The sequence below is a fragment of the Magallana gigas genome, chromosome 3, assembly GCF_963853765.1.
Source record: "Magallana gigas chromosome 3, xbMagGiga1.1, whole genome shotgun sequence".
Lineage (NCBI taxonomy): Eukaryota > Metazoa > Mollusca > Bivalvia > Ostreida > Ostreidae > Magallana > Magallana gigas.
In genome coordinates, this window is record NC_088855.1 from 17,016,931 (window position 1) to 17,043,135 (window position 26,205).

Here is a 26,205-nt window from a genome sequence, read left to right on the forward strand (position 1 = left end):
AATCAGCTGACGGTTTTCCAAACTATCGTTTGTTATAAAATCAGTATTACCATCATTTACAAAAAATATAAATATTATTATTATTTCACTTTATTTAAAAAAAATCCAAATGCTTTTTTAATTTGAGTATTCTATATATGCATCTTAAAATTGCATGTATTTTTAATAAAATTTGAAATGGAAAATATTTGTAATAAAAATGAGAAAATATGTTATAAGTTTGCCAGCGGGGTCTTGAAATTACTTCGTTATAGCCGTAAATTTGTTAGAGGCGTATTCGTTATATACAGCAATTTTCTATAGGTTTATTTAAGATACATGTGTTTTTGCCAGGACATAAATAAGAATTCTTTATAGCCGTAAATTCGCTATACACGTGTTCTTTTTATTGGAGTTTTGCTGTACCTGGTTAGTAATACAGAGCTCAGCTTATTTCATAGAATTCAATGAACTTTAAAGATCAATACCAAAAAATCACACAAACTTTTTTCAAGTTATTTCTTTATTCTGAAATACTTATTTTTAGCACTATTCGCATACAATATTTCGTACATACAAAATGAATAAAAAATTTATGAAGACATTGTATATAGAAAAATGAGGAAAATGTTGAGATAAGGTTGGATCTAGAACTTTCTACTGTTCTGTTGAAGTTATTTTGGTAATCCATCCTTTGTTAATAGACCATTATCGCTTTCCTGGACACTTGGGCCTGGTCCAGGTTTTGTGTGGATGATGAATTTTAGAGCTCTAGGAATCACTTTTATGTCACTAAATGCAGTGTAATCCACCTGTCAATGAACAGATTTAGTACAAAGTTTTATATATTGGTACATGTATGAGTATTATCATTGGATTTGGTCACAGGCTTTGACCTAAAAAAATATTACTTTTTATTGATAGATAGTTTCCTGTACAGTAACTATAATAATAACAAGCTTCATCATAATCTCCATGAGATGGCGTTAATCACAAATTTTAAAGATTTATTGATAGGAGAAGCAATTGACATAATAATTCAGAGCATGTTTTTAATGAAAGAAACAGTTGTATCGTAAATTCAAATGAATGACATAAACATAAACACACGTATCTGCATAAAAGTAGTAAGTAGTTACGATAGTAAATGTAGGAAGTAGCGATTGGAGGGTAATCAACTATTAATTCCGCAAGAATTACGAACAGAAATTTTGGCAAATGAGCCAGTCTAAAAAATTCAAAAACCAAGACAAACCTTGTTAATATTATAGTAGCATTAAACTATCAAGACAACTTATAAAAAGATATTTTTAATGTCAACTGCCTGTGAATTGGGTTGGGTGGAGCATACATTCTTATGTAAGAAAAAAAGGCTTTTTGATATATTTTCATCAACTAGACTTTGACCCGTGCGTGCACGGATTGACATTGCATATTGTACATTTACGAAATTAATACATCGACATACCGCATTGTTGACATTTACATAACAAAGCTAAAGGCCTACACTTTCCTTTGTTAGGATAATCTATCTGTGTCTCGGGAAAGGCTCTCACCATCGTTAAAGTGCCTCCCCCTTTACCCGTAATGTAGCAGAAAATTGCAGAATCGCTCCGAAACGATTTTGGAGAAAAATTAATGAAGTTGCATTGAAAATAACAGTCAAATTAATCATAATAAACTTTTTTGAGACTGTAAATACCTTTCATCTAAAAATTTAATCCATATAATGGAAAAATTCAACACTTTTTCACCAATATTTTCTTCACTCTTAAGAAATATAATGTGAATTTTTTGCATGGTTTTGCCATCACCAAAGCAAAAGTAAGTATTAAGTTGATATGTATATTTGTTATTTTAAAATTTCTCTCATAAGATATGATAAATATATTATATGAACAGAGTATATAGATCAAATTTTCAATGAAATTTTACACGTATTTGTATTATCGTTTCTGAGTTTACTCATGAAAATATGATATTGTGGAAACATAAAGATCCCGTTAGCGAAAATGTATTGCGCACGCGAACGATTGTAAAAAAAATCTAGATGATTTCCGTAATTTTTTTTTTTTAGGAATTTTCGTTGATTATTAATTAGCGAAGCGAGAAAAAATAAAAACAAATTGGTAATCTTCAAGTACCAATGATGTTTTAAAAAAATAAAAGACAGTACTCTTCTGATTTATCGGTATTGAAGGCCAAAAATTCGAGTCTATTATTTCAATATAGTAGTATAGATATGGATATTTAAAATGTTGACCTGCTTTTTTTCTAAAGGTGTGGGAAATGGAAATATACATGTTTAACATTTGAAATACCATTTTCCTGTTGTATGAAAGACACAGGATGGGGCTCGAAATGAGAGCAATAGTTTGAGCTAGACCTTGCCCAGTATATATCATAAAACAGCAATTTTTACGATCTCCGATTCTCAGCAATGTTCGATAACTCTAAATTATCAAGAATTTTTTCGTACCATAAATCTGCCTCTTTTATAGGCAAATTTAATAAGTCTTAGAATTGTTCATATAATGCTAAGCCATTCAACTAACTGTTGGCTTAGTAGCTCCGGAGACTTACTACGTGGAGGTAAAGGAGTTCACGCCACCGGTGCAACTTTTTTTTCTAATTTGATCTCAACTTGTATAGGTTATTTATTTCAATACATTCATCGTGGCCAAATATGCAATATTTTTGTATAATGCACAGATTCCATTAAAATATTTTTTTTAATTTTATTTCATTTTTAAAGTTTGAAGGATAAATAATATTTTTAAGATGAAAAAAATACTTTGAGGCTGAGGTTCAGAGAACCTTAATAAAATGTAATACCAGCCGGTTTACCAAAGAGCTAAGCATGTACATGTATGACCAACAAAGAAAGATGGGCTCACAGTTGATATTGTATGACACAATTATATCAAGATTTTGATTTTTACATACATACATACATGTATGTAATTAAAAATATATTTTGGTTGTTTGTGTACAATGGGATTGCCCATAAGTTCTATATCTGTAAAATATTGATAAAAATAAGCAAACAGTACGGTAATGTGTGTACAAAATAAGAGTTGAAAATGATTGATAACCTTACGGTAATAGGGTTATTGAAATTTAAACATTAGGAGGCAAGTTTGGTTATGGATACAATATTTTAGAAATAAATTTGATTATTTCAAACATTTGAATATCTATTTCATTTTATCATCATGGTTTTAAAATATTAAATTTTACACTTGGAGCCAATATGCACCCCCCCCCCCAACAAAAAAAGAAAGATATTAAATATTTAAATATTAAAACAGCAGAAATATGGATGAGAGTTTGATGTAAGTGATTAGAAGGAAAGAAAACTTATAGATAGCAGCTACTGAGAATCTGATTAATTAATTTTTCAATGTTTAAAGCATGTCCAAATATTGTTCATCAGCCTAAACTGCAATTGTATAGGAATTGAGGCAAAATGTGATTTTTACAGAAATTCATCTTCAGGGTATACATGGGTTACAGTTTAAAGTAACTCATTAAAACCATTCTTTTAAAAATCCTTTTGCTTAAATGTCATACAAAAGAATGAAAATAGTTTAACATGACCTACATTGAACTATGAGGCATGTTTTTTGTGTTGTATATAACTCTAATATGTACGTCTGCCTCCCAAAACATGTATTTACTAAGATTTGAGAAAAAAAATTGATTGTTATCTTTAAATCAAATGCTTAACACTTATTTTGTGCATCAAAAAATTATCCTTATTCACAGAAAAACAAAACTCTTGCAAATATTCATATTGTCACCGATTGGCTATGGGGTGCATGTTGCTGAGAGCTGATCATAGTAATAAAAAAAAAATATCACAGATACTTTTTCTTTTTTTAGTCTATCAAGTTCTAAGATATACATACATCATGAACAAGAGGCCCAGTGGCCACATCACTCACCCGAGCAACAATAGCTCAGGTGAGCAAAAAACCAATAATTTTGAGATTGATCCCATTTAGTGCCAGGTGAAGGACTACCTAAATCACACTCTCCTAGCTGCAGAACTGTAGCTCCACAGGAAATTAAGGTTAACGGACTATGGAGAACTTTACTATAGATTTACCACTTTACTTCTCTTAAATGTTTTCCTAAACACCCTAACCAACCTTTAAAAGTAAATTTTTAAAATTTCAAATAGGGATCAAGAGTCACAAATTTTAACCAGAAGATTGCGTAATGGAAGTGTCAACAGTCAACCTGTCTCCCGAAAGTGTCAATTAACTGTCAACCATCGACCTGTCCCTGATCAACATCAGAACATAATTGTGAAAATATCATCGATTATCAACCATATATCTGTATGTGATGAAGGAATACCTCAATACAATATTTATAAAAGAACTACTTTTTCCTTAGATTGGAGTTGAGCCTTTTAACTGTAAACAAACCACACTTTCATTTCACAGGGCTTGTGAGGGTGTTTAAAAGATAATCAGAGGCAAGTAAAGTAATGACATCTAAAGTAAAATGTATCAGGAATTTTTTGGTATTAAAATTAGTTAAATAATTCCAAAACCATGCACAACACTTTGTGTGCAATACTGTGGAATAATTTTTATTTGTGGGGGCTAATGTTCATGGGCAGCAAAAATTTCCCCTAATAAGCCGAGAACATTTATCCCCCACCAACGATGATGATTCCACAGTAAATATACAGTTTTTTGTATGAATGGAACCATAGCTCCACGATTTGTCCATCCCGCTGAGCTATCGTTATGGGGGTAGCCCTGTCCTACTTACATGAGTGTCATGCTTCCCTGGCACATGTATCCCTCTGATGAAATGTGGGTCGGAGCTGGGATAGAAATAATGCAGAATATCAAGAACTGTGGGTACATCTTTTTCTTGCATAAACAAAAAGGCGTTTGGTCCTGCATCAAAGCTGTAGGCAACCTATCAATGAAAAATGTCACAAAGAACTTTGTAAGCAAGTCTGTATTAAATTGAAGAAAATTCAAAATTCTATGTACAACTAGAAATATTGATCGACGCATGTGTAAATCAGAAATTGTGTGTACACAATAGTTATTGTACCAATGTGTGATCTTGCTTCATATGGACAAAACCTTAATAAAAATGTTAGCCACATCACTCAACTGGGCAACTGTGTCTTTTGATAGCTAGCAATATACATGTACATGTTTTGTAGTATTTTTATATAAGCAGGGTACAGTTTTTCCAACTCAAATTCAGTACTATTGAGGCTCTTGTTCAGTTTTGAAGTCTTCAACTTACCACATGTTTGTTTGACCTAAGTACATGTATACTAGTATATAATATCCATCCAATAAACGTACACGTAAATCTATGTGTCTTTATAATTCTTGCTTACAGAAAATAACTATCATATTCTGCAAAGATATTTTTCTACACAATTTACAGAAATTTTGGTCACAGTATCCTCCTCAGAAAATAACCTATACTACTATATTAAAATAATAGACTCGAATTTTTGGGCTTAAATACAGATAAATCGGACGAGCACTCATGTGACTGTCTTTTGTTTTCTATATTTTAAATACCATTGGTACTTGAAGATTACCAATTTTTTAAAAAATTTTCTCAATCAAGCGTCGCTAATTAATAATCAACAAAAATTCCTTTAAATAATCTGGAAATCATCTTGATTTTTTGGATTTTACAATCTTGCGCATGCACATTACATAGATGTTAAATCACGGGAGGCTCTTTAGTTTATGTTTCCACAATACATGTATTACATTTGCATGGATACACTCAGAAACAATAATACAAATACGTGTAAATTTTCATTGAAAATTTGCTATATATTCTGTTCATCAAAGAAAATACAGGAGATAACTGTACCTCAGTGCATTTAATATGAAAAATCCTGAGGTCAACATGGTGTGTAAATTTGAAGAGGGTAAAAAACATTGGTGAAAAAGTGTTGAGTTCTTAATTAAAATGAGTTAAATTTTTAGATGAAAGGTATTTACAGCCTCAAGATGGTTTGTTATGAATAATTTGACTGTTATCTTCAATGCAGTTTCATTTATTTTCTCCAAAATTGTTTCGGAGCGATTCTGCAGATTTTTTTTGCTACATTACGGGTATATGAGAAGCATTTTAACTGTTGTGAAGGCCTGTTTGAGACACAGTTAGATTATTCTAACTAAGCAGAGTGTAGTGAAATTAATAGCATTATTGTAGGCTTAAAGCTTGATTATGTAAATGTCAACACTACGGTGTGTCGATGTATCTATTCAGTGATCGGATATCATATGCAATATGTCAACCCATGCATGCATGGGTCAAAGTCTAGTTCTTATAACGAGAACAAACTTGATTCTATACTATCCATGAAATTCCCTTTGTGTCCCCATAAAATTCTGATCCTCAGTGCTCATAGTATATCTATTCTACAACTTTAAATTTCTTTCTTAGCTTACCACCATATCAATTTTGGCAAATTACAGCCTCTCTTTGCTTCAACATTTTTTAATGAATATTTCTATATAATTCAATAGGAAGTACGTCATAATATATTTATTTATTCATTCAAAAATTCAACCTTGAGCAATACAGCCCATCAGTTTACAATTATAATTAATATGCAGTCAGAATCCATAATTGTGACCCTCTCTGCCCACAGAAATTTTGATTCAGTTATAACAAAAAATCTTCATAATGGCTTAATGTTTCTACATTAGTTCTGTAAATTATAGCTTCCCTTCTCTGTACTAAATTTTTGTGTATTCAATAAACTGATTTCTTAACACAATTTCTACTATTGATAAACCCCTCCACAGTAAAAACTCTAAACCAAGTTATGATTACTTGCATTGAACATCTGCCTTTAACCCTTTAACCTTAATTAAGGGGGATGTGTGGCCATCTTTTACATTTAAAATGAAAAATGTAAACATTTCTTGAACTGGCTTGTTTCTGTCCAAAACTTACTAAAACTGTTGTCAAAAGATACAAAAGCAATAAATATGACATTAAACATGTTGTTTTGTAAACAAATTATGCACGTAAGGACAGAACAATGCATTTCAAAAACACTTAGAACTGCGCAGCTACAGACTTAAATCAAAAGATTTAAAAATCTGAAAAAATATAAAAGGAGGTCATTAGTGTCCACTCTTCAACGATTTGTTGAGAAACAGAGATGGGGTAATGGTAATTTGTAATGGTAATTGAGTGTAATTAATTACAAATTTTGATGTAATTGAAAGTAAAGTGTAATTGACCTATTTTTCAATTACATGTAATGGTAATTTAATTAATTACTTTAAAAAAGGGCATGTAATTCAAATTACTTTTCAATTACACACTAATAATTGTATAAACAAATAAGAAAGCTGTCCACTATCCAATGACCCCCCTCCCCCACTTCTAATAGTACAAAATTATAAAACAATACAAATACAAGATCAAGTTAGGAAAAGACTTAAAGCGCATTTAACTTTTACCAAATATATACATGCAGTTTTTTAAGTATATAAACATTTTCACTTATTCACTAATCATGAAGTTCCTAAATTTATGTTAAATGTGAATACCAATGTTTCTAATATTTATCAGGGACCTAATAGTTTTGATGGCATGCTCAATCTCTTTTACCTTAAAATTAATTATTTCATTGATTGATGTATTAACTGAGTTTGAATACTTTTATCTTATTTTACAAATAAAATCAATGTTATTTATTTGAACTGTATAAACTATTAGGTCATGTTTTTAAATTTCCAGTTTGCCTAGAGCTATGGCTTCAGTAGAGTTTTTAAGTTTTTCTTGCCAAATCTTGGTGGGTTCCCTATAAATGATCAATAGACCATTAGGTGTGAATTTTGTTTTGATAACAATTATAAAGTCTCTACCCCAGATTTACCTAACCTGTATTTTTACAATTTATAAAGAAGAATTCAGTAGAGATAAATGTTTATTTTCAGTATTCTAGAAAAGACAGGTAGACATGATAGATGTAGGTTAGGGAACATGGAAACTAAACAATTAATAATCATTAAAGGAAACTGTAAAAATTTGTATGTGCTGTTTCAATCATTAGTAAATTTTCATGACAATTTGTACATGTCTGTCTTGCTTTGATTCAATAATAAAATGTATAATTTGTAAATGTAATGTATAATTTAATTAATTACATTTGCAAAGTAATTGTACTTTAATTAATTACATTTTAAAATCTTTGTAATGGGAATGGTAATTTTATTGAAGGTTTTAAGCAAGTAATTGTAATTTAATTAATTACTTTTGAATGTAATTGACCCCATCTCTGTTGAGAAAAAAGACCAAAGCTTGCTTATTTAAGTTGCAACTTTGTCTCAAGAGAGGGTACCCTATTCTTAAAATGAGTCTCAAAAACCATCAATTTGCATGAGATATTTTTGTCTGTGTCTATTGAGGTACATTGAAGTCATTTTTTTTTTCATTGAAAAATATTTGTATGTGTGTGGAAAATCATGACTACATCATCTATGAATGCATAAATGATCAGAAGGATTGGAATAATTTACCATGTTGGAGCTGTTGTCTTGGTTGATGGCATGGACAAGCTGCATGATGTGATGGGAGGTGTCGGTGAGGTAGGAGATTGGAGGGTATGTGTCCAGACACACAGCATGGAGTTGATTACTGTCCTAAATGTAAAAAGAAAAATCACTTTGAGACAACTACCTGGTACATGTACTGTGGAATCATTTAAAGTCATGAGGGCCAATTACCATTATCCTGTATTGAATTTTTTTCTTACATTTTCGTGGGGACATAATTTGTTGGATTGATTTTTTTTAATAGTAGATCAAGTAGATATACAATACTGTAAATTCCTTATATAACACGAGTACATGTACTTAATTCTGCAATACCGCTGTTTTGAATCAAATTGCGAGAATATAAAATCGCAAATGCGGAACTTTTATCCTCATTGCTAATAGTATTCAGCTCTCAGAAAATAATGGCGAAATTTTAAAATCCCCAAAAGGTGCTTCCTGCAATTTTGCGCAAATATTAATTCCTTTCTTTTAATTAGGAATTTACAGTATCGATAACATTTCATAACTTGATCAGGATGTAAAATTGTGGCCTGGGTGATGTATACCCATGAAAATCAAGCCGCCATTAATGTATTGATTTTCAATTCATAAGTATCTTGTTTAATAGATAGACATTTTCAATGATCTAACATACCTTGACTTATGACAATACTAAAACTTCATAAAAGTCCCCAGCAAATGTTTGCTGCAATAGCAGGAAATGAAATGAAAGTTAAGTTATTCTTCCATGTTTGAACAGCATATACCGGTAGTACCTTCATAGTTATTTCAGCAAATGAATGAAAATCCTTTCTGAGAATGGCTTTCTTTATTCTCTCTATTCTTTTTGGCACCCCTTGTAGTCTCTGGTGAAGTAGATCAGAGGTTTCTACACTCGTCTGCATCCCTACTGTACTTGCTGTGTGTTTTGTCTGGTCTGAGACCTGAAAGAATCCAAATGATTTTAATATTTCATCATTAGGTCAGAAGGAGGGATAACTAGAAAACTGACCAGTCAGGAAGGGCCCCGCTATGACAATTAATATAGAGAAGTGAAAAAAACTTTGAATTCCATCCTCTTTATATTAACAATGATGAAAAATAAATGCCCGGCAGAAGATGTAAAGAACTGGAATATATAGGATCTCGTGATTTGTAGTTGGATATGATTTTCATCCAACAATTAAAGTGTTTTTTTCTTGAGCCTTAGTGAGGGGATAAAACACACAAGTTGGATAAAAATCATATTCTACTACAAATCATGAGATTCTATTTATCCCATATTTTATACACCGCAATCAATGTTTACACTGTTTATAAAACTCTACATTATTTTTACTTCATTATGCCTAGGCAAATCCCATTGTAAAGTCACAACTCTGGAATATCAAAAAAAATATCCAATGAGTCATATCCACGGGATAAAGTGGGTTAACATGGGATGAAATAAAATTTGTTAAAAAAACAAAGAATTGATACCAATGCAATGATACCTAGGCTTTGCCTCTATTCAATAAAACTATCATAAATCATTGTGTACGGTATTTTAACCCCAAAAAATATGAATATTATATTTCAAATCCATATTTCAAAGAATGTACACAATACTACACATCATTCAAAATTGACCTTAACTTCAAAACAAAGTTCATTTGCAGACACAGGCAGTGCAGTAATTAATCTCAATGTGACAGATAAAGATAAAGCTTAGGATTTTCTTCCTGTGGAAGGTTAATTAATCCCAAAGGACAAATATTGCACAGCCTTCCATGTATACAATGGTAACATTCTCAGCAGTTATCTCTCTTTGCCCATTCATTCTCAGCAGTTATCTCTCTTTGCCCATTCTTCTTATGCATAGTTATGAATCTACCCCACCACCCCAGCTCCAAACCAGAAGACATAGAGAACCAAACTTAGCATCAAAATATGTATTTCTGCCTACTGAACTACCATACCAAATTTGAACTTGATTGGGCAACCATAAAAAAAGTTATTAGAAAAAAACAGGAAATTTGTGGACGGAAGAGTGACAGACGGACGGACGGACAGAAGGACGGACGGACAGAGTGATTACTATAGGGCACCCGCAAATCCTTGCGGGGCCCTAATTAATCTTTGCTTCTAATTGTCATAATTTTAAGGCAATAAAACTAACAACAAAATGAGTTAAAAGTTCAAATGTGTTCAAAGTTTCACAATCCCTGCATCAATTCTACTCTGTTATTCTGAACACACATATTGGACCCGAGTTTAATATTTCGCATTACCAAAATATTATATGACACCAGTACATCATTATATATACAATATATGTGTGTTATATTATATGAATGTGCTTGATTCTTACCACAAGTATTAGAACACGGAGCTCTGGCCAGTGTGTTTCTGGAGCTATCTGTTCAGTCGATGAATCCTCCCCATCCTCTGCATCTCCTTTGTTCCAGATGACAAAACCCCCATGGATGCTTCGACAAGCACTGCCAGAGCCCAGTCTGAAAGCAGAGGATTACAAAATAAACAGTATTAGAAGTTTCTGGAAATCTTGATACAAGTGCTTACATAATCTATCACTGTAAAAGTGGTTATTTACGCATGAGGGAAATTTACACTAGTTACATGGTACGCTGAAAACCGTGTAAAATACCCCTCAAGTATGGTAAAAAAAAAATTAAAACTTTAGAGTAGTAAATCACACATCTGCATATTTAACACCCATGCGTATTGTTTGTCTATAGAAAACACGTACGTAACCATCAGCGTAAATAAACACTTTTACAGTATAGATATTACTGCCAGCTAGTGCACATGATAACTGCAAATCATTTTGAAAATCTTACTGTCTAAGAGCTATACACTCGAAAATGCCGTTTGTTTTCTTATGATCCAATATATTGTTCAGCATAGTATTGTTTAGTATAGTATAGTACATGTACTTGTATTAGCATTGTTTGACTACCATGAATCCAACATGTCTCATCTTTATTAAGATACACAATACCCTATAACTCATTACCTGGCTATTTTGGAAATATCTCCTTCCACTCCATACAACTTTGACAGAGCATACACTGAAAAAGAAAAAAAAACAATTTAAATCGCCATAATTCCTGGTTATCTCAATATATGTGTATCTGATAAAAAGCAATGTCATGGGAAGACAACTTTTACTGAACTTTAAGTTATTTGACCTTGACTTTAATAAAAGAATTCTTGTGTACTCTCAGGTAGTATCTATGCATGCAATCTTTGAACAAAGTCAATGAGCTTCATGTCCATTGCTGTTTTGAAGAGACAAAGGTACCTGATAGTTGACTGGTTTGTTGGTACTAAGATTGCTCATGACCTAAGTGAGTCCCATGACCTTGGCCTTAGCAATTTGATTCAATTTAAGCCACACACCCACATCCCACAATCTAGATACATGTATATATAAGCAATCTTTTATTTATTTACCAAGACAAGCATATCCAGCAGCAGAGGATGCCAGCCCAGCAGCTGTGGGAAAATTGTTTTCTGAGCAGATATGCAGTTTCCATTGAAGTTTCTCATTAGGTTGATCACCATCAATCTTGCGTTTCCTGCACAATCTTTTAACTAAATATATGATATAAAGTTGCACACTCAGAATGTTATTTCATTCCAAGCTACCTAAAACAAAGGATTATATAACATTTTTGAATAAGTTTTCTTGTTATTTCACAAATGGGATAATCTTATTACTTTGCCCTGAAAATTGCTGAATCACACTGGAAATAGTTGTATTTCTCTCCAAAAAAGTATTTTACAGGAAATGGTAATATTGCCCTCCCGAAACTGTTATATACCCCTTGTGTGCAATAACTCTGCATATTAATTACATCGGGTTCGAAATTTAGCTAAGCAAACGTAAATAGTTCCTCACCGGTTCCTCGAAAGTAAAAAAATGTCAGGACAGTGTCTGCTATTCAGAGAAACTTATATTGTTTAATTTGAAAATTCATCTTCTTTTTGGAAGCACCGATCGACATTTTACGCAAAAATTGATTTGTAAGATATGAAGATGCATTAATAATTAAGATACACCTGTTTATGAGGTAAAAGTATTCTTAAACACATTTTTACTTTTAAAAATGTTATATAACTTATATTACATGTCTTCTCGGGCAACAATACCAGAATATTTGTGCCTTCGGCATCGGGCGACATAACACTCCAGGGCTTTCCTATATATGTATAATGTTTTACAACTTTCTTGTATTATGATTTACAGTGTGGCATTGTATGGGAGTCGCAAAGATTTATGTACTAAAGCCTTTACGAATTTACGAAATACAATTCATTGAAAGTGTTGGGTATATTATCTTGATGAAACTCCAGACCATCAACGTTTTCTTGACATTGTGGCAGTTCTATTGTTGACTGTTGGTCTGTATTTGCCATGTTTGTAAACAATGATCAAATGTTAAAAAAAAAATAAAATGTTTTTCCTACCCTCTGCCACATTTTAAAGATGGAATAGGAAACACACAGAATGTATTTAATATATTCATTTTACTAACACTCATTGGGAAAAGCAGAGATGTGTTTTGCACCAATTATGAACCAATTAAGTTGCAACTTATGTCAGTCGTGTCAAATCCAACACGTTTGTTTTGGGGTTCAATATATCATTTGCATTAACATGTACCAGTAAGAACAAGAAAGAGGAATCTACATTATGCAGAGGATTATACTCTGCCTGATGAAGTTCTGAGGTGTCATATATGATTGTGAACATCAATTTTCATAGATTATTGACAAGTAAATATCCCAGTTTCATTTCTGGCCTATGATCCTATCAATACATGATAAGATATAGTTGCAAATTGTGGATCAAACTCAACGACAAATTCCATGAAAATTGGTAGTCAATGAATATGAATGAAACAACTGTACACTTACTTTGGGAGATCACGGATTGTAACCTTGCATTTTTCATTGACTGTTCCCTGTTAAAACAATTTCAGGAAAAACAATTTAGGTACATACTGCAGTATATGTTTGTATAAACAATAATGTCATTTTATATTAGATACATGCATCATGACATTGCATGAAATTATATCATTGAATCTCATTAACTTGAAGCTATAAAGGGCCATATCTTTGAAGAGTACCCCGGCACAATGTATATTCTTCCAATTTTTGAAAAGCTGATATTATTTGATATATTTGATAAATTTTAGATTTTTTATGCCTACTTGAGGCCAGACAAAATTATTCAAGAAAAGTAAAATTCTCTCCTTAGCTTGTACACCTGATGATCAATATTTTAGAAACAATTTGTGAAATTAACATTAAAACATAGGTAATCACAGATTACAAAGCTCACTGAGACGAGACATCATCCATATGAGACTTCACCTTATGAGACCACCTTTATCATATTAAATGAAAATCATACTTTAAGCTCACCGAGACGAGACATCATCCATATGAGACTTCACCTTATGAGACCACCTTTATCATATTAAATGAAAATCATACTTTATGATCTTGGATATTCATGGACTCTGTTTTGACACAATATCGTATATCATCTGTTAAAAAATTGTATGATAATCATATGTTCATATGTTAATCAATACAATAATATAAAATTAAATATTGCATCCTATCATATTTACAACATATATCATATAATACAATAAAATATCACAATAAACAATGATGAGATATGATATTGTAATTTGTTATACTTTCATGTTAAATACTGAAATCTGATTGGTTAAGACGCAGCTAATAATATTTACTATTACCCTCAGCGTTAGCAACGCACTTGGCAACGGGTAACATTAAAAAATGTTACATGCGCGAAAATTATGCGCGTATGGTTCGCTGTAGAATTCACGTTATTCCTTTTTTATCATTTTTGATACATAATACGATATTGTATCATATGATACAAAATAATTTGATACAACATTGTATCATATCAAATGAAACAATATTATGTGATAAAGTAAAATATTATATAATACAATATTATATTATACATATTGTATCATATGATACAATAATATATTTTACAATATCATACAATACAAGTTCATGTGATGTGATAATACATCATAATGATATTATAAACCAATATCCTATTATACAATATCGTATGATACGATATTATATAATATTACAGTTTCATATTATACAATTTCATGTGATATAATTCTTTATTACAGAAACTAATATCATATAATTTTATTATACAATATAGTATGATAAAATATTATAAAATATACAAAATTCTATCATAGGATACAATATTATATTTTGCAATATCTTATGTAATAGTATCATGTGATAAAATAATGAATTAATAATACAATACAATATTATACAATATTGTATCATAATATACAATGCTATACATAACAATATCATGATACAATATCATAACATAAAATATCAAAAAAATTGATACAATATCATATTATATCTTATTACTTTTTATAACATTACATATGATATTATATTGTATCATATTAAACAATAGTGTTTCATACTTCACAATACTATATCATAGGAATCATGTTATATCAATTATCAACAAACACATCTATCTTTCGAGCAAGTTTGAGTGAGGTAGGAAATTTCTTTAGCATCCTTGATAATGGAGATCAGGCTCTGCATCTGAAGCAACCTCTGCGTTTCATTTATAATATAGTTAAATCAACTATGCAAGCTATTATCTATAAAACATGTGACCTGTTCCATAAAAAACTAAACCTCATCCAGCATCTGAAACCTATGGCTCAGATTCAGCATTCAAGCCTGTCATGTGCATCAGTATACATAAGAAGCATCTCCATGCAAGTTTGGTGAAGTTCAGACCAGTAATAACTAAGATATCATCATCAGAGGGCACTAGCAATTAAAACCTTAACCTGCTCCAGCATCCGCAACCTATGGCTCAGATTCAACATCCATGCCTGTCAGGTGCATCTGTATCATAAGACACACCATCCATTCAAGTTTGGTGAAGTTAGGACCTGTAATAACTAAGATATACTTTTTAGCATCCTTGATAATGGAGATCAAGCTCTGCATCTGAAGCTTCCTCTGTGATTCATTCATATTACAGTTTAATCAACTATGCAAGTTTGAAATAGTACTATTATCTATTAAACATGTGACCTGTTCCAAAAAACTTAACCATATCCAGCATCTGAAACCTATGGCTCAGACTCAGCATTCAAGCCTGTCAGGTGCATCAGTATCATAAGACGCACCATACATGGAAGTCTGGTGAAGTTAGGACAAGTAATAACTAAGATATAATCATCAGAGGGCACCTGTTTCAAAAACTTTAACCAGCTCTAAAAACCTTAACCTCCTCCAGCATCCGAAACCTATCGCTCAGATTCAGCATTCAAGCCTCTTTGGTGCATCAGTATCATAAGACGCACCATCCATGGAAGTCTGGTGAAGTTAGGATAAGTAGTAACTAAGATATAATCATCAGAGGGCACCTGTTTCAAAAACTTTAACCAGCTCTAAAAACCTTAACCTCCTTCAGCATCTGTAACCTATAGCTCAGATTCAGCACCCAAGCCTGCCTGGTGCATCAGTATCATAAGACACACCATCCATGCAAGTTTGGTGAAGTACGGACCAGCAGTAACTTAGATATTGCTATCAAAGGGCACCTGCAACAAAAACTTTAACCTGCTCCAAAAACCTTAACCTCCTCCAGCATCCGAAACCTATAGCTCAGATTCAGCACTAAAGCCTGTCTGGTGCATCAGTATCATAAGACACACCATCCATGCAAGTTTGGTGAAGTACGGACCTGCAGTAACTTAGATATTGCCATCAAAGGGCACCTGCAACAAAAACTTTAACCTGGTTCAACAAACTTAGCCTCCTCCAGCATCTGAAATTTAGGACTCAGGTTCAGCATCCAAGTCTTTCAAGTCCATAAGTAGGTCCAGATGCATCATCCATGCAAGTTTGGTGAAGATAGGACAAATAATAGCTTAGATACAGGACCTGCAACAAAAACGTTAACCAGGTCCGGACGCCGACGCCGACGCCGAGGGTATAGCATAAGCTCCCCCTGACTTCGTCTTGGTGAGCTAAAAAGACTATTTATTGTCCTCTATCAAGTCTTTATAACAATTTTTAATTGCACAAAACTTTAAAATCTTATCATAATTTGATTTTAAATTTTAAAGTCTCGCTTTTAATTTTCGGACATATGTAAATAACATGAAACTTTGATAAAAATTTGGTGTCTTCCCACTTAGCCAACATTTTGAAAAAATACAGGTAAAATACAGGTAGATCTGTGTTGGCTAAGTGGGAATGGGGTGCAGGTTGAGAACAAATGAATTTAATTACAGGTAAGCTATAGTTTGTTTTCACATAAAAAGGGAATCTGAGGAAAAAATAAGCTTGCATTCAGAAGAATAAATATGATTTGAGCATCTGCCCCAGTATATTTTTTTATTTAATTTATTCCAATGAAAATGTAATTTTAAAATTATGATTTTTTAGTAATTAACTGTTACATATTTTCACTCAATGTATGCTTTAAATTGAGCTATATAATTATATAAATCTTGGATTGTCTATTAATTGTCATCATATTTTGAGTTAATTTTTTTAGTCGAGTTAAACTTAGCCTTAAAAATAATGTAATTATAAAAATACCGTTGGAAATTATAGCTATAAATCATATGGGTTTATAAAATTTCAATTTTTTTCTTCAATATTCTATGGCTTATAAAGTTATATTGAGTATTTCCAATCTACACAATATTTAAGGAATAAGGAATCATTCTTTGAGTATTATAAGGTGATAATTTTGGTCGGGACGTGATCACATCCAATAAAGCCCGAAGAAATTTGATCACTTCACATTTAATTGGATCGATTGTGTGATGATGAATACATAACTAGTTAAGAAGATAAAATTCTCCTCTGTCGTTCTGTAGAAAGTTGACTTGAACCTGAAGATAGGCCATTTTGATTTGATTTGATTTTTTAATATCTTTCAACCAACAGTTAAGATCTTATAATTTTGAGGCTTTTGATTCTGTAAATTAATTATCATAATTATGCTTACTTATTTAGTCTACATTCTTTAAAAACTGCTGATCGATCTCATTTATGTAATTATACATCCCAATTTAAACAGTTTATAATTATTTACTTAAATGTTTTAATCATACATGTATGTGTATTGGTTAATTCATACAACAGGTTTTATGTAATCATCTTGCAGAAGATTGCTTATCTATATTTTTTTTTTTTAAATATTCTATTGTTAATTTTATTTATTTTTTCTGATATAGGCAAAATAAATGTTTGGTTTTTTTAAAATAAATAACATAACAGATTTAAAGAAGATTTATGTGTAATTTAATTGGTATTAAAAGTATATTATATTAATTATATTTATTATTACCAGTATTTCTCTAAATAATTTTATGCATCATATTTAATTATTTTTAAAAATGTTATCGTTTATTTGTTTTCATCAAACTATTATCATGAAATTGACGACAAATACATTTGCATGTGAAAACAGACTATAGCCTCCTGATCACTCAGGTGTGAAAATCAAAATGTTGGCCAAGTGGGAATTGAGAATTTCAGAATGTTGGCCTTTCGGTATTTTATGTTCTCGCGATTTGATGGAAAACAGCTAAAATGCAGAATTAAGTACTCAAGTCAAATAAGGAATCTACAGTAGTTGAATACAAACTTTTGTTGTTGAGTTAATCAACTAAATTAAATACTCATTGATGTGCAATATCTTATAACTAATTGTATTCAAACTGATTAATTAATAATCCATTGAACTGTCAACAAATTTACATGTCCTTTGAATTGTAAATTTTCATTCAATCTACGAAAATCAATGCCCATCATGAGTGTTGATAGAACCATGCAGTATTATAGGCGAGTTTAGATGGTTGATCCGAGTTTTTTTTGGATTCTGACAAATTAAGGCATCTATTTTGCATTGAAAGACAATAAAAGATACAAAGGTTTTAAGTGGTTTAAGATTTTCACATTTTCTTTGTACATGAAATTGAAGACATCATGATTTTTTCTGTTGAAAATAAGTTTATATTTCATGTAGGCTTACTTTTCAACCATTTAAACTTAAACTGCTGGATTACTTTACCTGTTAATAACATGTTTATAAACAATTAAATGCTTTGTAAAATATTTTTTTTATGCATTCAATCGGTTTAAATGTGGTTGCAACAATGTTAAGTGTATGGAGAACTCAAAAACTGATTCAGATATACAAAGTTTTGGTATTAGAATTACAAAGCTACAAACCTCCCATTCAACCACATTTTGTCTTCCTTAAAATTTCTACTGACAGCTACTGTAGTTCTGGCCCTTAACTGTCAATACAAGCAAAAAAGTTATCTTATGGGGTTTTTGTTTAACCAAATCACACTTATTATTGACTTTGCCCCATTATGAATTTGCCTATGTACATGTAGGTGTGTGTTTAATTTATCATAATTGTACTGAAATTTGTTACTCTATTCATTTACCTTAAGTTTGATTAAAATATTTGAAATAAAAACTGGCATCCTTGGCCTTTGATTATTGAAATATATATGACTTAAACTATAAAACAGTGTGTTAATTTACCATAAATAAATTTATATAACTCTAAGATATCATGTTAATTTACCACACCTCCTCTTGGTTGAGTGTAACACTGACTGAAGAATTCAATGGCAAGATCAGCTTCTCATCTCTCTTTCCCCCTGTAAATGAATCATAAAATCTTTGAATAAAAAAAAAATTCTAAAGGTATTCGATATTCCACCCCACTGTTGTGACCCAAAACATACCATGGGGAACAATTGTTTCTCACTATTTATATGTTGTTTGATGGACACCCTAGACTTTTTATGCACAATGTTTCCTATTCATTATCTATGCTCTTGATTGTCTTAATTCAATTCAATTATATTTATAAGGTCCTTGTTCCTAATCTGAAAGGTACAATGTACCATTTTTCAGAAATATTTGAAAAAGAGAGTCCTAATTTTTATACTTCATTACTTGTCCTTATTCCTCAAATATTATGAAAAACATTTTATAAATTTTATATATAGATGGATTGATCTATTTGATGTATGCATGATTCATAAACAATGCAATCTCATGTTTCCTTATCTTAGCATAAGAAACCAGAAATACAGTTTTAATTGATAAAAAAAACACCATAAAACCAAAACACTGTTAAGATACCCAAAATTTAAAGTATTTATGATTTTCCCAATCAATATTAATCCCCTAACTCAGTAACTGCAAAATCATTCACCTTCCTAAATTCAGTAACAGAAAAATCAGCCAATTTCCTAAATTTCAAAAGGCCTCTGTACTATAATGAATTTTATAAGTCATTATTTTAAATAAAGTAGTTATGGTACACTAGTAGTAGCTGGCTTTTCCCACATTTCATCAAAATATTTCAGTGCAATAGTTAAAATATCACACAATTCTTCAAATATCATTATGTTTACCAACACTGTATGCTATAATACAATTTTGGAAGGAAAAAACCCAAAACAAATATTTCAGAAACCGAAAGCCTTCCTATTGATATCAAAGCTTGTGCATGTGCCGTACACATTGTATATTTCGAGGAAATTCGAAAATTCTATTTTTTCTAAACTAGGAAGAAAATCCAACTATAATTATTGGCGCTTTGAACCAAATACATACAATACTTAATGAGAGCAATATTCACAGGCGAATCACATGTCACCCACTCAACATCATCAGGAGCGAGCTCCATTTCGTATCAATCCTCAATCCGGAAATAAAATTATTTCGGTTTTCGATGCTACAATTGTAAGTGTTAATGCGTTCGTATATCATTTCGTATGAAGAAAAAAAGCAAGCGATGCTTTTTTTTCCTTTTATATACATCGTACTGCACAGAAGTGCTGCATTACTTGCCTCCTTAGATTTTAATTTCACAATAAACAACACTTTAAAATAGTGTTTTTCGGGTCATTTCCGGATATTTCGAATCAGTTTTGCTACCGAAAAGGTAGATTCTATGAATGCTGGAGCCTTGAAAACGTACCCAGGAGAAAACGTACCCAATTTATAGGGTACGTTTTCTCCAGGTTTTCTCCAAGAGAAAACGTACCCTATGGAGAAAACGTACCCTATGAAAATAATAAATAATGGTTTTCACAGATATTCTTAAATGAAACAAAATAAAATATACCATGAACATTTGAATCATTTGTTGCTGTTGTTCTTAAATGCATACAATCATTTGTTACATATACATACACGAACATGGCCTGAGCATTTTAATTAGTCGACAAATAATCCACCATAAACGGAACCGTTAAATAATTAGTTTTTATTGCAATCTCATTTGGAGAACTAAATGATGAGTATCTGAAGAAGTCGGTATCGCGTTTTTTAAAACATTTTTTTTTAATTATCTATAAAACAAAGTTGCTTTAATAAAAACCAAGTCCAAGTCTTTTAAATATTTGTTTGATTCATATATATGGAAAGTACTACGAGATGTAACATTGAACAGTCATTTTGCTTCCGACGCCACTGACATGAATAATGTGTGGAGAGTGAATATTTTTACCTCATGCACGGGGAGGCAATACATAATATTACATAATAATAACTGCTCAGGTATTTAATTGATTATCACTAGAATTAAAATCAGGGGATCTTCAATTCTTTATTCGCTCAAGATCAGTTCACTGGAATTTGAGGTTCAAAATCAGTATATACAAATGTACACGAACACAGTCAAGGATCACATGTACAGTAGGAATAATAAAGACAAAAAAAGTTTAAAATCACAATACAATAGGTTGTTAAAGTTGGTTTCTGGAAGAACAGACTTTGAAAATTTTCTTAATAAATATTGACAAGTTTTTTTTATTTTTTCTACATTAAAAGTATTCATGAGCTCGTTAAATTTTATAATATTTGGGTTTTCATAATATCTCTTGGGTAAAAACATTTTTCTGTCGTTTACAAAATCTAAAATATAATGAAATTCATCCCCAATACTATTAGAATCACACATTGTACATCTCGCATAGAGACACTCAAATCGGTAAGGCTACCGATAAATGGATAATTAGAAGAAGTAGACTGATAACACTTTATGACAGGTCATTCGTACTAAAATAAAAGTTGCTACAATTATTATAAAGATATCATTCATAAAATGAATATATTTCTATACATCTATGCATTGAAATATGCATAAAAGTAGCATTTGAAAATTATTTAAAAATATTAAAATCTATTAATTAGTATAATTATGATTTTCTTAGGGTACGTTTTCTCTTGGAGAAAACGCACCCGGGTACGTTTTCTCCTGGAGAAAAAGCAGAAACTAGTATCCACATTGCGACCGATTTATTTGCTAAATAAGTTTCACATTTAACAAATAAAGGACCAGACTATTAATTTTCAAAATATTATCACTAGAAAACAATAAAAGATTAAGTTCTTCTCAAGGGTTAAAATGCCTGTAATAAAAAAACCTGATATATATATATATATATATATATATATATATATATATATATATATATATATATATATATATATATATATATATATATATATATATATATATGAATAGAAATTTTTTATACATGTATGTACTTATTTTTTTGAGAAATGCTGGCATGAAATTTGGACAATCACGCCATTTTATTTATTTGGGCCTCTTATTACCTATAAAACATTTATCATCACACTTGCCCATGAAGAAGATTTAGATTGATAGCGTTAACTGTAAATAATAATTGTATACCCTCATATCAAATGTCTTTACTAGCCAAGGGTTTAAGATCCACACTGCTTCTGAGCAGTGGACCGTTAACCCTTGGCTAGTGAGGATGTTTCTTTTAGTCCTTTTAATTTCATATGTGGAAAAATAAACCACCTATAGCTCTAAAACAAAGTGAAAGACGTGCTTGAAACATATTTACTACATGTGCATTAATAACTAGTAACTTGCATATATTGTTCTCTATCATTGCAAGTCCAACGCCCCCTGTATTATCTCACCCGTCTCTAACACCTCTGCATAATATTTTAATTCCGTCAAGCCAAAGGTAAATGTACTTTTAATAATTCGGGGTTTTTCATTATCCTTCGGAAGAGAAAGTACATAGTTTTTCAAAAGTTTACAATTCTCATCCACAACTACCGGGTTTACATTCTCAGTGTAGTAAATTCTCTCCGAAACACTCATCTGGGTGTTTGTTATAGGTTCTGCGGTTCGTGAAATTTCCACACCAGAGGCGGATACTCTTGTTCCTTTAGCTATGAGAACTCGGAAGGCCCTCTTGCATCTCGACTCTCCATTATCATCGGAATATTTTCTTTCCTTTGGGTGCACCCCCTGTATGAATATGGAATCTGACGCAACCCCGTAGGAATACTTCATAATTCGAGAGGTTATTGAGAGAGGACTATGTCCATAAAGCACGGCACCTTTCAGGACAGATAATCCGCACTCGTTTGGAATAACAAATGTTTTTCCCTTAATATTTTCCTTAAGTTTTTCTTGCAGTAGACGGGATTCGCTAAATCCACCGACCAGGATGATACTTTTTATTGCTTCGTGTTTGCGTAGTAAGTTTTGAATTTGCTCAAGTATACCACAGATTGGATGATTAAATAAACTTTTGATCAAACATGGAGAGAATTTGATTTTGTTGTCATGGAAGGAAATTGAGCGCTCCAAACCGCACCCATTCAGAACTTTGTTAATTTTCTTTGATTTCTTTTTCAACCTTTTAGAAAGCATCGTCGGCAGATTCACACTAACATTCTCCGAGAACTCTTCACAAACCAGTCTTTTCTTTGATTCAAAACTTCTTAAAATGGCCAAGTATTCCATCATGTCATTCTCTCTTAACTTTTCCATGGTTTTTTCTCCAAACACCGTTTGAAAGAGCTTGAGATACGCCTCGTCAACGCTTGTTCCTGCGTAAGGACCCCCAGTTGCCATGTGAACTTCACTTAGAGAACCATCTTCATTCAGCTCGTGAACACTAAAATCCGCTGTTCCACCTAAAAATGTTTTTTAGTTCAAATTGCAAATGAACACTAGGATTAGTTATCAATAATCTTTCAAGTCAATATTGTTTTTGCAATGATAGGTCAAATTAAGTATACTGTTTTCGTAAGGCAATGCACATGTATATTATACGTACCTCCTATATCCGCTACTAAATATTGCACCTCTGGAGATCTTATCAAATGGCTTGTTCCAAACGACAGATGGTCGTCAGGAACCTTCTGACAATAAAGCGAGGCTGCTTCCGGTTCAAGAGCTAATATCAGTTGCTCTGTGTGTATCCCAGCCTAGAAAAATATTCGTTAGACTACACAACGCAACACAAAACACAAAATTTTACACAACGCATATGCAAATTTATTCATTGAAATACAAAACGCATTCATATGAACAATCTATTATTTTTGTTCTTAATTACAACTTTTTTTTTAGATATAATGATTTCAATGGTCAATGTAGTTTTTTCTCCTAAGAATACTCAGCAGTTGTACTGGAATTTACGTGCTTTACTTATTCCATATTTTTTGTTCATCATCCAGTATAAATCCCTTCACGGTAACTTTGGTATTACTATTTTGCAGGGCAAAATGACAAACTAGTAGTTTGGTGAAATATGACGTAACACTCAATGCTTCATTTAAGCCATTTTATAACCAGCTTACTAAAACTTCGGCAAAACATCATTTTGCCCCACAAAGAAAGCAGTACCGCAGTTATTGTACAGGGGTCTATTACTTCAAATATTACGAAAGATTAGAAATGTACCTTTACAGCTGCTTTCCGCATGAATAGTTTAGCAGACTCTGTCCATATAGCGGGCACAGTCAATACAAACATAATCTGACTGAGGTCTGCTAATGTTCCTCTTTCGTTCAGAGTCTGCACGAGGTGGTCCCTTAAGTACTGGATAGACATCGCAAACACGTCTATTGCTGGAAGACTTTTCCCAGAGATATCTTTTAACTCAGAATCATGTTGCATGTCCTATAATAGATACAGTAAAAAAAGTGAAATATGAAGCAATTATGATATAATTTGGGGATATCCAACAAAAAGTGAGACAGAGTAAAAAAAAAAGCAACGACACTATTTGTTCATTCTGCATTACCTGGATGAAACTAGTTGCATGACAAAACATTTCATGGTGCACCATTAAAATTTTTAAAAATTTGAAAGGTATTTTTATTTATAAAACAGCATCACGTTTGGTTAAATAAGCACAGGTTATTATATAATTATGTGCCTCTGCCCTATCTCAAATGCAAGATATGTAATGTAATATCAGGAGCTCATGTATTTTATCTGTATAAATTTACTTCAAACCTCTCGTAAACACGACAAAAAGAAAGTGTGGCGAATCCTTTCAGCATGTTCAGACGAATGATATCTGAACGATGAAAATATATAGAGTACTAATCCACCTCGACAAAATATGAATAAAAGAAGGTTACGAACAACATTTTTATGTCACCAGTAGTTAATAACACTTTTAGAATATGTTTTAAAACATGAAATTTGCGAGTCATACTCCATTAATATTTTTCAAAGGTATTCGTTTTGGGAACTACAGATATCGATTTCGATATAAAACTAAAAAAACCCAAACATATTCATTATACCTTCCAATGAAGATCCATTTTAAACCTTGAGAAAAAGAAGTAGTCCTGGTGTTTCCCCTCTGAAGCCAGATAAACATACTTATTTTCTGCTGTGTATCCGAACGAGTGAAACGATCGGTCCGGATTCAAAAGCAAACATGTCGGCGTCTTAAGCGAAGCGAGGTTGCCTTCACCAGCAAACCAAGTTTGAGGACAAAAGATTTTCAATGGATCCTGGTAAAAAGAATAGGCGTATCCACTGTAAGTTGTTCCAAAATCAAGCGCAACAACTACTCGGAAATCAAATATTTCGTCATAAACGTCGGTGGACTCATCGGCCATTTTTTATTTTGAAGTTTTAGTGCCTTTTTCACGGTGAATCCTTTCAAGGACAAGTTATGTTACATTCACCATTGGCTATATAACATTTCACTTCCTGAATATTTCTTAAGGAAAAAAGTATTTGTTAAAATGTACTCGAGTGGAAAAAATACCTAATTAACGAAGTTGTAAGCCGACTTTTTAAATTTACATTAAAAACCCTTTCTTATGAAAACCAAATTTGCAAATAAAGGTAACTGCATTCTAAACTGAAGTTTATTACATGTATTTTACTTATTTACCCAGGACAGCATCTCGAGTTTATCCATTACCTTTTAAGATTTTGATGATTGGCCCATCTTTTAATTGAGATTTTAGATACACCAGCTGTACACTGTTCAACATTTAATTAGGAAATATAAGGAATCATTCTTTGAGTATTATGAGGTGATCAAATACGATCGGGATAATCAAACCAAATAAAGCCCAAGGGGATATATTTTGTTATGCCCGACCGTATTTGATCACCCCTTAATTTTCAAAGAATGATTACTTATTTCTTATATCTATATCGTTTTCAGCAGTTTATAAACTTGAAAGGTTAAATACTAATATCAAAATAATCATTGATGAAATGTACTATATA

The 26,205-nt window shown here is 31.7% G+C and overlaps 2 protein-coding genes across 5 annotated transcripts; both read right to left on the minus strand.

Moving 5' to 3' along the window:
* Positions 1-495: 495 nt before the first annotated feature.
* Positions 496-20,423, minus strand: LOC105320621 (diphosphomevalonate decarboxylase). 4 transcript variants are annotated; one of them, XM_034482965.2, is made up of 11 exons: positions 20,274-20,423; positions 19,236-19,306; positions 18,864-18,931; positions 13,467-13,513; positions 12,000-12,140; positions 11,560-11,614; positions 10,894-11,038; positions 9,320-9,487; positions 8,526-8,648; positions 4,768-4,920; positions 496-791 (listed from the first exon to the last, which is right to left on the minus strand). In XM_034482965.2, the coding sequence occupies exons 1-11, from the start codon at positions 20,344-20,346 to the stop codon at positions 654-656; spliced, it is 1,182 nt and encodes a 393-aa protein (XP_034338856.2). In that variant the 5' UTR covers positions 20,347-20,423; the 3' UTR covers positions 496-653. The 4 variants fall into 4 exon arrangements, with proteins under 4 accessions (XP_034338856.2, XP_034338859.2, XP_034338857.2 ...); XM_034482968.2 differs by having other exon boundaries at positions 19,231-19,306; positions 20,274-20,324; XM_034482966.2 differs by lacking the exon at positions 18,864-18,931 and having other exon boundaries at positions 19,231-19,306.
* Positions 20,424-22,525: 2,102 nt separating this feature from the next.
* On the minus strand, positions 22,526-25,662 carry LOC105320601 (heat shock 70 kDa protein 12B). Its single transcript, XM_011418598.4, has 4 exons — positions 25,260-25,662; positions 24,406-24,624; positions 23,777-23,927; positions 22,526-23,633 (listed from the first exon to the last, which is right to left on the minus strand). The coding sequence occupies exons 1-4, from the start codon at positions 25,578-25,580 to the stop codon at positions 22,588-22,590; spliced, it is 1,737 nt and encodes a 578-aa protein (XP_011416900.3). The 5' UTR covers positions 25,581-25,662; the 3' UTR covers positions 22,526-22,587.
* Between the last annotated feature and the right edge of the window lie 543 nt (positions 25,663-26,205).